Genomic DNA, 19,299 nt, shown 5'->3' with positions numbered 1-19,299 from the left:
CACTGGAGAAACACATGTGTGGGACAGTTTTGATTTATCAGTGACTAAAAGGTGGGGTTGTTCCCCAACAAGGTTTTCTGGGAGCGTTGTTACTGTAAATTGCCTATGGCTTTTCCTATTTGTGTTCCTTTCATGGAGGCTACTAAAAACATTAAATTGTTCCAGTCAGCAGACAGGAAATGCAGTTCTCAGGTAGCCTTTTTTCCTTTTCATTTCCGATTCAGTTTTACAAGACATAAAAAATATTCTGTTAAAAAGCGTATTCTACTCTTAACTCCTCTGCTCTGCAATGAAGATCAAGCAAATAAAAATGCCAGATAAATAATACAAGAATTACCTTTCTAACTCAGCAATTTTCTTATCTTTGTCATTCTTCTCATTCTCAACCTCCTTGAGTATTTCTAGAAGTCTGTCAACCTCAGCCTGAGCTTTGCCACATTCTTCTCTATAGTACGATGCCTCTTTGTCAAGCTGTTTCATTCTGTCTGCAAATTCTGGATTCATCCGTGCCTCCTCTTCAGCCTCATGAGCCTTCAGAATCAATATTTAAAAAAAAATAATGATGACAATAATTTATATAGCTTTAAGAGCTTTAATTCTTCGGTCTTGGAGTTCAAATTTTCATTAAAAAGGATTATGGGTATTTCTGTCTGATGACAATATTTTCTACAGATTATAAAAGGGAATGAAAATACCTTCATAGTCTAAAATTATAATCAAATGCTATCAACCTGAAGAGGAAGAGGATTTATTAAGGATTTTACATATTAAAGCAACCATACTTTAAGGGTTGCTTTTTTTTTTAATTAAAAAAAATCACCTTGTAATTCATTTAATTCACATTAAGCTTTTAAAGTGTTTCAAATATATAGGCAATTTCTTAATAAAGCATATTCTCTCTCTTTCCCCATATATATACACAAACACTTTGTCCGTGTATATACACACACACAGATATACATACATATTGTAATCTGTATCACCAGATGTTTTAAATGCAGTTTGATACAAAGAATTTAAAATGCAGAAATTGTTTTTATGCAGTGCTGGTTTTAAAAGACAAACCAATAAACTAAAAAGTTGCCTTCAGCAGACATTTTACCCAATAATCCTTTTTCTCTTATCGTTAATACTTAACCTGAAACATCAGAAGAACAAGCCCATTGGTGAAAACGGCACAAACCTGGCAAACACATGCATGGATGGGTGGCAGTTTCACAGACAAGAAAGAACGCAATGAATACAACAACAACAACAGTACAGAGCCCAATCTTACTCCCATCAAACCTAATGGCACAAAACCAATTAACTTCAATGGGAGCATGATCTGGCATCAAGTGCTTTAAACTGTTGGCTGGAATAATCACAGACAGATGGAAACAACAATGCACTGCAATGCTTAGCCTACCCCTTGCTTCCCATTATTCCTAATTGGCATCTTGAAAGAGCAGGCAAGGAAAAAACAAGTAGTTTAAGGCAGTGCACATTAAACATAGAAAATTCAGATAACATTCTCTTGACACACAGGAATTTCACAGAAATTCACGATATTTAGAACTGAAGGCCCTCCAACTATCTTACTACGCAGAGAAGACGTGGACTTATTTATCTTCTTAATTTCAGGGAATAGACAATGCAAGCAAGCAAAGAAAGAAATGCAGATCAAAATGAAACATGCGTGTTTTGGAAAGAATTAATATAAACTACAGATACTAGAAGGTTCATACTCTTTGCAATGGTTAAAATTTTCTGTATAAATAAAGAACGGGTCTGGGTTTAGTATAAATACAACAATTAAAAAATTGAAATTACTGTGGAAGAAACTTAGGGAGTTTGCATGTAACATATCATTTAAGCATGAGGATAATAAGAAAGACAGTAGATTTTAATTGTTATATGTCCCACTGTGAGATTTTTATTCAGAAGAAATAGTTGGTTACCAAAATAAGCCAAGGCAATGACTTGAGAAGCCTACTAAACTTACTGGCCTTGCTCTTCAAATACTCTATTTGGGATAATAATACATGCTCCAGCCCTGAATTCTATGCAGATACATAATTTCACTAACATCTCGTTTCAAGTTAACATCACACCAGTATCTTGATTATACTGTTTGGGTGAGAAGCTAGCAACAGATTCCTCTTCATCCTCACAAATTTTCCTGCTTTAATAATAAACTGATTTATTTTATACTGTGGGTTAATTGTGTCAAGAAATTTACTTTCAGCAAGCTTTGTAATTTTTTTTTAAGTAAATGCAATACTCAGACTCAGGGCTAATTATGTGAGAGACTGTGTATCAACTTCCAGCTGCAAATTTTCCATCAACTCTATTAAGAAATGAGACAATGTTTTATCTTTCCAAAATGAACACTAAGTGTTCTTTTGCAAAGACTAAAAATATTTCCATATGTAAAGGTAAACTCACTCTAGAAAAAAAAAAAAAAAAAAAAACCAGCAACCCAAGTCTGGCCTCTAAGATACTAAGAAAACTGCAAAGAGCATGTTGTTCCCTATTGCTCTTCAGATTTCTCCTCCTCTCCTGAGGATAAATCCAGAACTTTACATTTCCCCTCTAGAGTCTATCACTCTTTCATATTCCCCCCGTCACCGTTCTTTCCCTTCTGTTCACTTTAGTGTACAATTTACAATTCACAATACAGGAACTCAGCTTCAGCCCAAACTTTTTTTTAACCCCCAGTTTTAACCCAGGACAAGCAGCAATGCAGAAGAAATAGAGAAGCCTGTCTTTTTCTTGCTCTTCATTACTACGCTTGACTTTCTATGATGAAATTACATAATTGGGCAAGAACACGATAGAGTCACCAATGCAAAGGTGCCAAATGTTCAGCTCTCACTCTCAGCTATCCCTGTCACACAGCAGCTCAGAAACGTACTGAACAAATTATCTATTGCACAGCTTATCACTAAAACATCATCTGAAATAGTAGCTATAAATTTTATTCTCCCATTTAGCCCTATAAACCTTGTTCGATAGCATGTCAAGGAAATTAATGTTAAGTTCAAAAGTATTTTCAATTTTTGTGCTTTCTGGTACTCATGCCATTCCATGTTTGTGGGATGTGTTTTAGGGAAACTACGTAGCACTAGCTTGGTCATTGTATTTCCCCATGGTTCTTAACACAAAGCGGAACCTGTAAGATATGATTAAATCCAATATGATCAAGTATGCAACCTATACAGGGTTTTGAGGTGCAGCACAGTTATCCATATGTCCCATATAAATCAATACAAGCATTCAGTTCAAAAACAAGTATAAGGCTATTCTAGTCTATTAAACAAACAAACAAAAGATCTCAGTGTTGCAAGCCACCAATAAAGTTGGTTGCCTGTACTTTTACAAGCGCTTCCTTGAGAATATTTTTGGACTATTGGTAAAAGTCATATTTGTACAAGGGCATTGCCTTAAAGAAGAAGGAAAGGAAATTTAGTTAGAAAGGGAGAGCAAGAACATAAAGCGTTTTTTAAAAAGAGCTTTCTGCAGGTGGCAGTCTAACTTGCAATGAGTCCCTTGAAGGGAATCCTCATATTGTAAACAAAGTTGCTGATACTACCAGAGAGCAAAACACAATCCATCTGACGTTCCCAGGACCAAGGCATACAACTACTCATCAGGGCCCTATTATATTTTATGATTTTGAAAGATGTGTTTGGATTTGAACACGTACTTTTTTTTAATTGTTACATACAGATCGGGGGTGATTTGTTGACAGACGGAACTGTACTTTTGAGGTCAAACAGTAGGCTGAATAGAGATGAAAGGCAGCTCAGCTGATAATGACTCTGCTTGCACTCGGACAGGGCAGATTTCTTTGGCTATTTTGCAGGCTGCAGGAGACAGGCTTGGATCACTTCTAACCAGAAGCTGCACGGTTATCATGTGAATCAGGAAGTCTCTACCTATTACTGCTGTCCTCTCTTCTACCCTTTTTCTTTTCATTTCTTTCCCCTTTTTCTCCTTAAATTCTCTGTTTTCTTGGGGAGAATACATTTTCTGCTTTTATGGGGCTTTTATAGGTAAGAGCGACTGGTTCATACATACCTTTCAGCTGCAAAGTAATTGATCTCTTATCTTAAAAATAGTATATTCACTAATTCTTACAGTAATTATGTATCTGTTCTGACATTTGCTTAATAAGTACTACAAATACTTTAGAAGTAAAGTAACATTTCCTTACATGAACCACAAATTTTCTACAGAAACATCATAATAGTGTGGCACACACATGCAACATGAATGATTTAATCTATTAAAATTTTATGCTACATGCATGCATTATTCTGCATGACAGTAATGGATGGATAAAGTGTTTATTTTTAAAGCTTCAGACACAAACATACAGAGAAATCAACCAAGTACTTAAAAAAAAGGAACAGAAGCATATACATGCAAGAAATTACTTTGTAAGATCCTTCAAATTCTATTACTTTCAATAATAAACAAACAAAAAAATTGCTGTCACATTAATTTTTTTGTAGTCTCCTTAAATTTAAAGGTTTTTTTTTATTTAACTTCAGGGACTGCTCTAAGCAATTTAGAGTCGATTCTGCAAGTACTTTAAATTTTAATCTGGCATTGCTCTGATGGAGCATTTGGAAAATTAAGTCCTTACTATTCAGAAAAAGGTTCACCAGAACTCCCAACTAAGTACATCATTGTATTTTCATTACAGGACAAAAACAATCATGTAACTTCTTATAATCAATTTTGCACAAGAATTCATTGGTTATTTCAAAAAGTTCACCTTTCAGAACAAACATGAAAAAACATGCGTCCAATTCTGTTCATGTCTTATTCACACAGGTGAATACATTGTGAAACCATTTACTACTATCCATTGCTGTACTTTAAAAACTTTAGATTCAGCAATATATGAAAGTCTTGGAGTTGATACCTGGGTGACAGAGTGGAAAAAACACATTCCACCACAAAAAAAAATGCTGTATTACTGCATGGGCTAAAAGAGGTCTACTCAGAGATTGGCTGTTATTCCTCTGACACATGTAAACAAAAGAGCATTAAAACTTCAGTATTTTAAGATTAAATTGTCATATGGGGTTTTATAACATTATAATGCTCAAACAAAAAAAAAAAGTCAAGAATACATTCTATTAAATAAAATATCATAAGGATTTGCAGTACAAAAAAAAAATATCTTTCAGGTAACTCCTATTATGCCACCTCAAAGTACAAAGGTGAAATCATGGCCTTGCGGAATTCTAATATGTTGCCATTGACTGCAACCAAATTATGATTTCATTTCAAGACCTTAGGTGGTTTGGGGGGAGAAGAGGATCATTATTACTTACATTGTTATAAGTAGACTGACATATGTAAGTAGGAGAAGAAAGAAGATGAACAAGAAAAGTTTATTTAAGACAACCTGTCTCGTGGATATACTATGATTGCTGCCTGGTGCCAAAAGAAAAGGATCTTGCATCCATTATTTTGGAACTGCCAACAGGCTCTCCTTTTGAAAATTAAGTACGTAAAGGCAGAAAAAAATAAAATAATAAAAAAGGACTGACTGACTTTGGAATACCACACACAAATAGACTAGGAAGTAACAAACGAATTCCATACAGCAGAACAACTACTACTGAAATAATGACTGGAAAGCCTTTAGGATAATAAAGGGAAAAACTAACACAAAAAAGACTCCAGTCTGGAAAGACATGCACAGTAGGAGTGCAAACGATATGAATAGAAACATAACTACCACAACGGTGATCCAAGATGATACAGAAAAAAAAGGTTTTATCATTCAAAGGGAAAAGCTCATTGACCAGCAGTGTGCTGGATGGTAAAGGTGATACTATCAGGTCTTATGCTACTTACAATCAATTTATGACTGGATTCTAAAAACAGTTAACCAACTTTAAAAGTAAACACAGCACATTCTGTGGGACTCTCTTTTCCCATGCATAAGTCACGACATAGCCATTACATGCTTAGAAGCTACAAAACTTAGCAATAATAGACTCCAGAGCTGGAATCCTGGTCCACAGACATTCATGGCAAAATTCCCATTGACTTCAGTGAAGGCCATATCTTCCTTAATGCATAGCACCACATTACTTAATCTACAAAACTAGTTCTTATATACATACTATCCCAATGACATGCTAGTTCCAACTATGATTACTATGTAAAGTATAGCTTGTAAATTGCTATTACAGTTACATCATTTTTTCTGCCCTGTGATGCTCACGGCACACTAAATGTTACAGTCTCAGCCAAAAACTGAAAACTGTTCTCTGCAGAGAAAATGTTTGTTATTGCTCTTCCTCAAATTGAAAAAGGAACGCAGTCAAGTCAAGAGGGCAGACAGTGCTCAATTAAAGCAGACATTGGCAAGAATAATAATGCTAAACAAGCCAAAGTAATACTGTTTGGCTTTTTCAAACACTGCCCTTTGCATTCATCATTTTATATGTCAGCATTTTCTTAGACTAAATACAATGTTACCATATTCTTAACATATATGCAAATATGGAGCCTTTTCTGAGTAAAACTGATCTGAACTATTTTAATCGTAGGGACTTTTGACAATAGCACCAGTCACTTCCTAGATATTATTATTCCCATAATCAACTCAGTCACTTAAGATAAACTGAATAAATTAGAAGTTATTTAAGTTTGAAGGATCAAATAAAGTACTGCAGCAGGAGGAATTAAAAAGCAAAGCAAAGAAAAAAAAATAAAATAAACTGCATACTTTTTCTAATGGAGAAGTTGAGGACCTGAAGGCTAGGATGCTTATTTTCTCAGAAATACTGTATGGACCTACTAAACACATTTCACGTTCTTAAAACGGCCTTGAAGTCCACAAAGTTCATTTATGTGGATATAGTGAATGCAGCATAGTGAGCATCAGAAGTATTCTGCAAAGCTCCACAGAGGAAGAGCACAACACAGTAAGGTAATGGATCCTCATGCTTTCATATGTTACAGCGGGCATTTTAAAAAAGAACTTACTGGATTGTACATCTGATTGAACAACTGTTCAGCTTGCTACATTGCAAAGTTGGAAGGGAGTGAAGCACAGACGGGAAAAGAAGGAAAGATCCAGGAAAACAGCATTAGCTCAACAAAACCAATGCATTTGCACAGAAGAACTTGTCATAAAAATGTAGAAATTTAAGATTCTAAACATTCCTTGGTGAAAGTGAGAGGCACTGAGGAAACATAAATGTTGACTTTGGCTCCTAAAAAAGAATAGCTGGAGTAAGAAATTTAAGGTTTGTGTTACTTTCCCTTTCTCAAGTTAAATAACCCATGAAATAAAGAAAGGTGTCCACTTTTGATGATACATTAAGTGCTGGTCTCAAGCAATGAATCACAAGAAGTGCTTTTGGCTGAGGCTGCAATTTATCACCAAAGCTTCAAAGATGGTAATAATAAAAGATTAATTAAATTCTATCATTAAATTTATTACTTTGTTTTTCTTAAACACAAGACTGAATTTTCTATGCAGAATGACTTTCGAACAGTACAGCTTGGCAAAAAGTACTTTAGCAACTGCAAATATGTCAGTAAGCAAGTAAATTTAAGATAACGAAAAACAACAAAAGGAGGAAATTCTAGAGTGGATAATAAGATTATATATATATACACACACATATATATATGTAAAACACTTAGCTACCTATTAGGTAATTCCTGCTGTTCTTTAACTAGTAGCAATACAAAGTAAGTCAATAAAAAGTCTGTGGAATTTTGGCAAAAAAAAAAGCATTGAGCATTCTTCTGGGGTTCATGATTTTATTTTTAATTTTATGAATGTCAATCTGTAATCTTTGTCACAAAAAGTTTAATAAGCATGTCTATAGTTCAAACATTATTTTGCGTACCAAAAAATAGCACAGTCACATGAAAAATTACTCTTTACAAATACCCTATTTATTACTTTTTGAAATGTGTCTACTCTATAAAATTAAAACAGTGGGTTTAGAATCAGCATGTTTTCTCCTGCTGACATGCAAACAATGCAGTTATGTAATACTGAAAAAATATTTGGATCTAATCAGACCCAATCGAAACTGTCTTTATTATCAATAAACAAATCTTATTCTCTCCAAAAACAGGAAGAAGAAGAAACAAAGGAAGAGAAACTTTAAAAATATTAAAAAAAAAAAAATGTACAGATTTTGTTTGGACTTGCCCCTTGTACATGTTTTCTTTCAGGCATAGTACTTATTACCATGAGTGCTCATGAAAAACTAACTCCTAGCAAATGGGTATATTAGTGTATTTCTTTAAAGCATATAAATCAATATTAAACTATGATGATTTTACAATACTACAATGAAAAGTGCCTTCTCTACAATATTTTTAGAGAGGAGTCATGTTTAAGCTGATTCAAGTTTCTCAAAATAACAGACAGCCCTTTGGAGTCACTTTTGAAAAAGAGATATAAACTGTGCCCATTCCTTCTAGCTTCTGTGGCGGTTAACGTTCATACGTAAGCACACTTATGGGACACGCAGGTTAATTTACTCCGAACTATGTTGATGTTCCCTCCTACTCTAATGCAGGCGTATGCACGAATAACCCAGATTTCTGTTTCAGTTAGTTTCCTAAGGAGTGAAAACAAGGTGAAGGTAGATTTCTGGAGACCAATTACTTTTTAACACGGGATATTTACAGGTTTGGACATAAAGTATTTTATTAGAGAAAATGTGAATTGAAAATTACTGTTTGGAGTCTACTATCATTAACAGTCACCATTTCTGTTCAACTCAATGTGCCTACAAAGAAGGCTGTAACTACGTTTTATTGTGGAAATACCTGGTCTCCTACAAATGTTGGGTGAATTTCCATTGGGGTTTTATGCTGTATTTATGATATAATAAAACTATTATGTTTTCAATTTTCATTTAATAATCCTTTGTATTTATACACAAGCAACATACTCCCTTTTTATACGAAAGACGTCCCAGACACTCTCTGACTTTTATAAGTGCTTATTTTTCCATGACTGTATGATGTGTTTATATGTACAGTCATAAAAGATTGACTTAGGACTTCAAGTCCTTCAGGAGGATTTTTTTTTTTTTAAGTGATCTATGCTTTTAGGGTTTGTTTAACTATTTTTTAAATGAAGAAAATAAGATATTTCTGATTGTAATGAAGTATAGTTTGTAGTGAAGTGTAAAGTAAACAAACACATTTTCTAACAAAAGAAAACAAAATAAAGGACTTCCAGGGAAATAGCTTCTTTGGATACTTTAATTCTGACATCAATAGCATTTATAAGCCATCAACTATTTAAAGTAGTTATGTTTCCATTAAAAGCTTTTGTATATGTTTATTGAAAAATATTCCCTTCCTCTCCACAACTAAACATGTTATACAGGCACCTAATTGCACGTATTCGTTCTGAATTAAAAAAATAATAGAAGTATAAGGTTTACATTCTGGTATCCTTTATACTTTGCAATACCTTCTTCACAGGTAAGGCTTTTGAAACACTGCTTAAACACAGAGCAGAATACTACTCAACCTGGGTAAAAAGACTGTCAGAATATTATCCTAACGGTGGTAACTTTCATAGAACAAATGAATGTTCTTTTCTAGAAAATCAGCCATTAGATATCAATATAAAAACCCCTAATGTTTAACATACATTTAGTCATGAATTGCAGAAGGCAAACATAATGCCTAAATCCATCAAATATGTCATGAGATTGGTGTTCGAACAATGAGAGCAGACATTACCAAATGACACAGAAAAAGGTCAAAGAAACAATGTATGGTAGAAAAGGCATCAGCAAACTTGCAAATCACTTAAGCAAAAACTATTTTAATGCATCAATTTAAATAAAACCACGTTATAAAATATAGGATATGTATGTTTACCTTTAAATGTTCGCTTCCACTACTTGCTGAATAGAAATATTGAATCTCTAGCTGAGATAAACTATGCATTATTTTGCTTAATTGTCACAAACATGTATTCACCAACAAAGCAAAAAAGAAAGCCAAAATAAACCCTAGCTAGAGTTTCCATTTCAGAAGAAGAAGTTTTTTGATTAGGAAGTACAGCATTTCTTGGACGAGCCTTTAATTTTTTCCCATGCTACAAACATTTCAGTCTATTTCTAGTAGCAGTATAAATGCATATACGTACAAATTGCTGGTTTGATAATATCTTCCTGCCCTTCTACTTTCCCTCCAATGTCCTGCTCCCAGTTCACCTATCTGTAGCAGCTTCTCAGAATTTCCTCATACAGGTATTCAAGATAATTTCTGAGGCTTACTAGTGGCTTTGGTATCAGCCTCTTCAGAAAACGTTAGCAGTATTTGTTGCGAGCATCAGCAAACAGCATAAGATGGGTAGATTTCAGATTTACTCCAGAAGAGTAAACAAGCTCATCTTTTCAAAATGAGGGGGTGGGATGTTGATTTTTGTTTTTTCTGATTGTTGTTGTTTGTTTGTTTTAAGATGGAACTTACCTTTTTCAACTGTGCTTCCAACTTACTACACTCTTCTTTCTTTTGTTCTATGGCTATTTCTAAAGACTTAAGTTTGGAGTCTCTTTTCAGCCCTGCTGATGCCAATGAAGATGCATGTTCTTTGAGATCGATTAAACTAGACTGAAAAATGACCAAGAGTAAAAAGTTAATTCCTAGTCACCAGGACACTAACTTATTGCCAACTCAGTAATCACTTGGATCCTGTTCCCCCTCCCCTTCCCCAAAGAGTTGACACAAAGATAAGTATCGATAGCAAAAGACACCATTTTGAGAATACAACCAATTGGAATCACAGGAGCTGGCATGCAGTGAAACATAGAAACATTCATAATACAGACAAGTTGACATTATATTCTGGAGGTACAATTACTCTGAAGTCTATTGCTCTAAGTAACAAATGAAAACAGGAGCAACAATGGAATATTTGAGCCTCCTAGAGGCTTCTGTAAAAGAAAACGTAGAGAAAACGACACACGACTATGCAAAAACTGAAGCGATATTTTATGTACAGAAGTGAGGACTATGAAGAATGCTTAAGAAAATAGCAGTTCAGAAGCTGACCACTGAAGTGGCAGACTTTAAGTACTTAAAATGATTCAAGAGTAATCCTTATTCATTTTCTTTCACCATAATGACACCGATAGAAGAACATAGATTTTACTGAAAAGACTGACCTCTTTTTCTGTCAGTTCAGCTTGTAAAGCATTAACTTTCTCCTTCAGGTCTTTGTTTTCTTTTTTATAAGATTCAATTTCTTCAAGTCTTTCTCTGTCATCTCGCTCCCTTTGCTCCTTCAAGCGCTCTATTATTCTTTCCTAACAAAGGAAAGAATTGCGAAATGGAAAAGTTGAGAATCATTTTAAGAAAAGACAGAATAAATTGGCTCTACATTAAGTTTCACTTAGAAAAACCAACCTTCAGAAGCAGTGGATGACTGAGTTAATGGTACTAAAGTCAATGCAAGATTTCCCCCGATTTTAAAAGCATCAGATCAAGGTTTTAAACACTTGATAAGCATAACATAGTACAGAAACTTGATTAAATATCTATACTGATAAGAATATGTTTAGTCTTGTGATAGATATGGAAAGATATTCGTGTCAGTAATATATTTCCTGTATTCATAAGTGATTGAAGTCTTGAATAAAAGTTCAAAACTGAGAGGCCATGACTGGTTTACTCAGCTTGAATTTGGTTATGTTTTTTAAATGCTGGTAACCTCTATAGTGGTTGCAAGAAGTTTTCAAGGTTCCAAACCTAATTAAAAATCAATCACTTGCTAACTATCAGCAACTTAGAGTTCACATGCATTATAATTTGAAAGGACAAAAAAAAAAAGTTATCCAAGACACAGATAAAGTACCTTGATACAACTTAAGATATCCAAAGGAAGATTTTTCTCCATTTAATTAACAGTAACACAACACACATTTAACCTCCACCACATTTTAAAATATTTTGCTGACTTCCAGTTACTATAATAAGGATTGCTGAAAATCATCAGTCAAGGATTGGGTGATGAAGTCAAAGGGTGAAATGTAAAAAGCAGATGTGGTAGTATGGTTTTGTTAAGCTTTGATTACATTCTTCAAAAATCATGTTCTACCAATATTTGAAGGATGCAAATAGTAATCAGAGAGTAATATTTAGAGTAAAATAAAATAGCCACCTGAGATGCATTTGAATTTGGAACAGGTCAATTTAAGCAGAGTATCAGGGGAACTACTAGTATCATTTTAGAAGTGGTAGTCAGGGGGGCAGTAGAATCAACATCATTTAGGGAAGTTAAACCTACATCGGACAAAACTACATCCTAAGTTCTACACTACCAGTGGTGTGGCTCAGGTGGAACCATCAGCATACTGACGGATCCTATTCAAGTCCTTTTGTACATATGCTTGAAATCTCCAAGAAGGAATTTAAGATTGGGATCAATACTTAAAATACTATTTTCTAGAAGTGGAGAAGACTGATGGAAGCCTAATATTATTAGCAAGAGAAAAATCTCACACTAAATCCCTCTGTTCATGATTCCTTATACTGCCATAAATATACAAACACACACACTAGAGATATAGAGATATATATACACACAGACACATATATATACACACTGCACTTAAACATGAAGTTTCCCTTTGCCCATATCAATATACTCTCAGCTATGGTTATTATATATCAACAAACATTACAATGCAAGCAACTTTTCAGCAGCTGTATATCCCATTCTGATTTGTAATAAACTCAGTCGTTATAACGAAAGAAAAAAAATTAATTCATTATCAGTGTTACCTTAAGCAGTAACAGCACTTTTTAAAAGCATATATTGTTCAGACAATCCTGGTTATTCATTCATTTCTCCATACACTACATATGATGTTCCTCCAAGCCCTAGAGGATCTTCTGAAGATTGCTTCTGTGCTTTTTAAAGTTCAAGGTATATTTTGTAAAAAGCCAACTGTCAACGCTTATATGCATAAAAAAAGTGCCTAAACTCCAGGCTGTCGTTTTCACCCCAGCAGTCTTCAATCTTGGCGATATTCAAAACCCAGCTGGACAAGATCCTGAGCAAATTGCTCTAGTTGACCCTGCTTTGAGCAGCTGGGCTGGACTAGATAATCTCCAGAGATCTTTTCCAGTCTCATTGGTTCTGTGGAATAGGCAGAGACATTTTCTAGATTCTGTACCTCAAACACTGGTTGTTTCTCTTCTGCTCAGTCTGTCTCCCCCCATTTTCACAATTCATCCCTTTGTAACACTGATCACATCAGCAACTCTGCTGACAACTGTCCATTGCCTCTGCTTCTTGTCTGTTCTTCCTTTCATACTGGAAAGGAAACTAGTTACTAGAAAAATCAAACACACACATAGTGTTTTCAGAAAACTGGGAAGTTTTCCGTAAGTGTCCCCTTGTATTTTCAGCTTTTATACATCTGCCTTTCACAACACATCTGTTGATGTGTATTTAGAATCATAGAATTGTCTAGGTTGGAAGAGACCCTTGGGATCATCGAGTCCAACCATCTACCCTACTCTACAAAGTTCTCCCCTACACCATATCCCCCAACACCACATCTAAACGTCTCTTAAACACATCCAGGGATGGTGACTCAACCACCTCCCCGGGCAGTCTATTACAGTGCCCGACCACTCTTTCTGTGAAAAATTCTTTCCTAATGTTCAGTCTAATTCTACCCTGTTGGAGCTTGAAGCCATTCCCTCTTGTTCTGTCATTAATTACCTGTGAGAAGAGACCAGCACCAACCTCTCTACAGTGTCCTTTCAAATAGTTGTAGAGTGATGAGGTCTCCCCTCAGCCTCCTCCTCCTCAAACTAAACAGTCCCAGCTCCTTCAACCGCTCTTCATAGGATTTGTCTGCTAGGCCCTTCACCAGCTTCGTTGCCCTCCTCTGCATTCGCTCCAGCGCCTCGATATCTCTCTGGTATTGAGGTGCCCAAAACTGGACACAATACTCGAGGTGTGGCCTCACCCGTGCTGAGTACAGGGGCACAATCACCTCCCCACTTCTGCTGGCCACGCTATTTCTAATACAAGCCAGGATGCCGTTGGCTTTCTTGGCCACCTGGGCACACTGCCGGCTCATATTCAGCCGCTTGTCAAGTAGAACCCCCAGGTCTCTCTCTGCCAGGCAGCTTTCCAGCCACACCTCCCCAAGCCTGTAGCGCTGCGTGGGGTTATTGTGGCCCAAGTGCAGGACCTGGCACTTGCCCTTGTTGAAACTCATACCACTGATGTTGGCCCAATGATCCAATCTATCTAAGTCTCTCTGTAGAGCTTCCCTATCCTCCTGGGAATCAAACTCCTGCTTAACTTGGTGTCATCTGCAAACTTGCTGATGATACACCCTGTGTCCTTATCAAGATCATCAATAAAGACGTTGAACAGAAATGGTCCCAACACTGAGCCCTGAGGCACACCACTTGTGACCGGCCACCAGCTGGATTTAAATCCATTTATTCCCATTTATTCATTCTTCTATCATTTAAATGCCATATTATCTTCATGTATAAAGTTTAAAACTCATAATCAGTTTCCGTATGAACTGAATAAATATTTCATTATTTTTAATTACTGATTTAAAACTTGGCTGCACTGAAATCAATTTGGCTTTAATGGGTTACGCATTTCCCTGAAAATATTTAAATGACAAGTCAAGAAACAGAAAAATTCAGCTTCTCATATTGATCTTTACTTATTTGGAATGTCTCTAATGTTTGTAGTTGCTTACTAGAGAGCTAACTGTAGACCCCAGCGTAAGTACAATTAAGCATATTAGAATTTTAATTTAATTCCTCATTTTTATTTTAAATATTTAAAAATTAACTTACTTTTGCATGTTTATACAGCAAATGTAAGCTATGGTGCAACATATTTTATTATGTAACATGAGATATTAAGATCAAGTATCAAAAGCAGATGTGGGTTATTAATCTTCATAGATGCTTGCTATATAACTAGTCTATTATTGGATGTGAAACTAGACTTAAGCGCAAAACGTGATATATTTCAAATATATTCCTTATAGAGCCCTTTCAAACATTTATGTTCCTCTGATAATTTTTTTTTCCAGTTATATAATATTGGCTTCCAGCTGTAACAATTTGTTTCACCAATTGTCAATATTTTTAAAAATGCATCACATGGAGTATTTTATAATGTAATTATATGTATTAGTAAAATTCATGTTAAATATTATTAGAAGGTTTTAAACAGTTAGATAAAGATCTTTACCAAAGAAGCAGTTAGATTTAAGTTTGTAAATAAAAGTATTTTGAATCCTTTGGACATTAAAAAATAATCAGCACTATACTGAATAATCTTGTAGTAACTCTACTGGTATAGTTGTTTGCTACTCGGTTCCTAAGGAAAGGCTTTTCAGAAGGATGGAAGTCCATAGCGCTACTTTCATTTTGCATCCAGTGTTCCCCCGACATCAGGGACTCCCTTTCACAATCTAGCTAACTGAACACACATATTACCAAATTAGCATTACTGTAAGAATCTGCACAGAAACCAGTGTTGACTACTCACATAAAACTCATATCCCTACTTATTTCACCTAGAAAGAAATACACATTGATGACATACAACATTCCACCTAGCATGCGGTAAAAAATATAGGGCCCAAACTAAAGGTAGTAGGCTACGTGTAGTTGAGTCTGTTCCCAAGACAGCATCGCCTGTCTATGCGCCGAGACCCCTGGCACTGCGGATGTAGACGACTCCTGGCTTCGTTCAGCCCAATGACAAAATCTCCCTTTGACTCATACCTGGCAGGATTTCAGGTAGAAATGTGTTCATACAGAATGAACGTCCTTCAACAGCAACATCGTTGAGTATTACACAAATGACAAACCAGCAATTCTAGTAGTTTATTTTCTAAAAAATTTACTATTAGCTGGCTTTTGCTATATAGATTATGCAAGAAGGGGATGATATGGGATACTATATAACTTGAAGTTTATTCCTAGTAACAAATAGTATACATTCTTAATCCCTTGAATATTAACTTTAAATTGCCGTCCTCCACTAAGTGGAATAGTTTAATAACCATTCAGAATCCACCTAGTTATATTCAGATGTGGTTTTGTACCAATTCTGTCTTGAAGATTTATTTACCTAAATTATTTTTTTCTTCTATAACAAATTAAGCATAACACTATTTCATCGTATTAATGAAGAGTATCAATTTTTTCTCAGTCAATCACAAAAGAAGACTAATTTAACTGTCAGCTGCATAAGGCTAAATGTCAAAAATGTCTAAAAAGGCCCTAATATACCATGTTTTACTTGATTAACAGCTAACTTGCAGAAATCCCAACAATGTGTTCTTGTTTCAGTCTTATTTGCATTGGCAAGCTTTCCTTATGCATTAATCTAGGACCTCACAGGTCTAATCTATTTGCACTTTATCACAGAAGCAGGAACTGAATTGCCACAGCATATAGCTCTATTATCAGACATACTCAATTGCTTATCTGCTGTATGCTGCTACAGTAGGAACAACTTTATAAATATCAGCTTCATGAAAGCAACCTCTTGAGCTGCTTTGGGCCAGTCCAAGAGCTCAGATATTCTTTGAAAAGTTTCTTGTTAAAACATCAAGGGAGCTGATAGCAGTTTTGTACATTCTGATTTTCAAACTTTTTTTTTTTAATAGGCATGAACTTATTTTTTGTTTAGTACAATGTAACATTTATTGTTGTTAAGAATTTTCAGTGCTTAGGAGAGGCTCCAAACTTAGAGGTAAGGAATTAAATTAATATCTTTTTCAGTTTAGTTCTAAAATGCACTCAAAAGTGACTTAAGTTGTGCTGATTCGTTTCTGATTCCTGACAAGAGAACAAATTATGTCAGCAATATTGCCAGAAAAATACAATTATTAAAAGGATTACATTTCAGTAAATTTTTATGCTGCTTTATGATGTCCACAGTAATTTCTTATTTAGTGTTACCATCTCCCTAATCACTAAATATGAAAGAAAAAGGAAAATAAGGTGCAGATACTTGGAAAAATCTATTTTCACGAAGAATGAGGAGCTATATTTACTAATCCAGAGGCAAAAATGTCAATCTGAGTGTTTTCAAGAACAATGCAGGAAAAACATGAATGCTCAAACAATTGAGTTTTGGACTTCAAAAATAGCTTTGTAATTCATTCATATCATATGATCATGATTTAGTATTTTTTTCTTCCCATAGAAACCAAGAAAGGTATTTAAATTAAATTTCAGTGAATTGTGGCTAACTAAAATAGTATAAATAAATTTAATTTCTATTTAAGAGAGCTTCCCATGATGCTCTTGGAGTATTTTCTCCAAATTCTAAAAACTATTGAATTGGCCTAATCCTGGAGTATAAAACAAGATGATATATCTGCAAACTAGGCCTCATATAATTTCTAGGGGAAAAAAACCCAATCAAACAATGGAAATCAGGTATTCTTAAATGAAAGCAGCATCCTCTCTTGAGAGCATTACAAATTTAAATTGATAAAAGTACATATATTAATGCACTTGTTAATAAGAATCTCTCACTGAAGGTTCTTGTTTTGTCCCATTTGGACAAAAATCTATTCCCTACTTCTACCAGTATTTTCAGTGGAAAAAATTAATAACTATTGATAAAGTCCGTAGGTCTTAAGAATGCTACTGCAGACAGAAATAGAGATAAGAAAGCTGGAATTTGAAAGCTGGACACAAAAGAGAATAAGACACATACATAAACTGTTAAAGTATTTAGCTGCCAGAAGACACAAGAAAGCTAGACACAGTTCATTTGGAACTTCTAGAAGATGCCTACTGGCATCTTTCGACATAAAAGTACCCCCCAAGAGACTACACCTAAGATTGAGAAACCTAACCTTGAAAGTATGGGCTTCAAGAAACTTTCAATGGGAAAGAAAGTGTGCATGATTTCTCTGTACAATAAACCATCAAAATCATACACAGATATACTTTTACCTTGGAAACTCATTGTGTCTAATACTCTAAGATCAAGTACTGTTTCTCAAAAGCTCATACTAACTCTACTCTGCAGTGTTGCTTTCCTCCTTCTTTTTAATCTAATCATTCCTCAGTAGCACACAGTGACTGGTCACGCATTTTAAAAAAAATAATTCATCAGAATCATCATGACGTTGAATTTTTGTAACATGGTTCTTTCATTAGCAAATTTAGCCAACGAACTTAAAGGACAGGGCAATAATTTAAGTCTTTTAGAACTGATATTCTAGATTCTAAAGCTTATTATCAACACTGCTACCTAGACTTCCAACCACTCTAAATCACCCAGTAGCTGTGTAGGAGCTATACTGTCATGTATCTTTTCAGAAACTGGACAAATATTAATGATTTAATTAATAATTTAATTAAGCTTACAGATCTCAAAATAGAGAAAAATAGTCATAGTAAAATAACACAAATTCAAACAAAAATTTCTGTAAAAATTCAAGCCGTATGTTCCTATTCTAACACAGTCACTAACTTGCATAACGATTTGGTCACTTCATTAAATAATTTACTCTCTCAGTTGTAAAGTGCATTTGAAGAAAAAGGCTATTATTTAATAACTCTGTGTATCTTCTCAGGTTAACAAAGTAGTATTTCTGAAGCAATATAGAACAATAAGCATATCACTTACACATAGAGTTCTTCTCTTTATATACTGCCACCTAACTTTTATAAGTCTCTCCATAAGTCATTAAACAGTCACCAGAAACAATAGCGCAACTCAGCTTCATACCACTTCTCAAAAGCATTGACTTAAAAAAGATACCATCGCTTTCCTCAGCTTCAAAAAATCTCCGTGGCAGAGCAAACATCACATAATATCCACTGTATCTGTGTAGTAGATAGTAGCCTGCAAACACTGCAGGAAAGATGCCATTCTCAGCTGACTGAATGTAAGCAAAGTGACTACTCTGTACAGAATTCAACCTTAGGGACCCCATGCGAGTTGTAATCAATTCCACTTGGAAAAAACGTTAATCACACTGATTCTTTTAAAAAAAAAAAAAGTCTGTTCGTATATATTCATGCAATTCCAAATGAAGTAGACATGAACTGCAAAAATACATTTCAGAGAAGGATCTAAGTTTATCCAACTTTTCCAAAACGTTAAAACTAGATTCATTTATTGGACTTTGAACCTGTATTACAGCAATCAAATTAAGCTTGACACAAAATTTCCATACCTTCAGGGTCTCTAGTGTTGTCACATTTCCAGTTACCATACACACAACAAAATTCTATAGCAAAATTTCTAAACAAACTCTA

At 34.8% G+C, this 19,299-nt stretch overlaps 1 protein-coding gene across 1 annotated transcript in view; it reads right to left on the bottom strand.

Annotated features, from left to right (window-relative positions):
* The window catches only part of ERC2 (ELKS/RAB6-interacting/CAST family member 2), a gene marked incomplete at both ends in the record, with an annotated part of 454,823 nt that overhangs the window by 236,377 nt on the left and 199,147 nt on the right, over positions 1-19,299 (bottom strand). Inside the window, 3 exons of the mRNA XM_082487881.1 lie at positions 338-531; positions 10,480-10,620; positions 11,175-11,315. Of these exons, the coding sequence (XP_082344007.1) occupies positions 338-531; positions 10,480-10,620; positions 11,175-11,315 (476 nt within the window). The remainder of the gene's footprint in view (positions 1-337; positions 532-10,479; positions 10,621-11,174; positions 11,316-19,299) is intronic.

The sequence above is a fragment of the Vanellus vanellus genome (genome assembly GCF_965231255.1).
Source record: "Vanellus vanellus genome assembly, chromosome: 9".
Taxonomy (NCBI): domain Eukaryota; kingdom Metazoa; phylum Chordata; class Aves; order Charadriiformes; family Charadriidae; genus Vanellus; species Vanellus vanellus.
The sequence above is the reverse complement of the archived record's forward strand: the minus strand, read 5'-3'. Positions and strand labels throughout refer to the sequence as shown.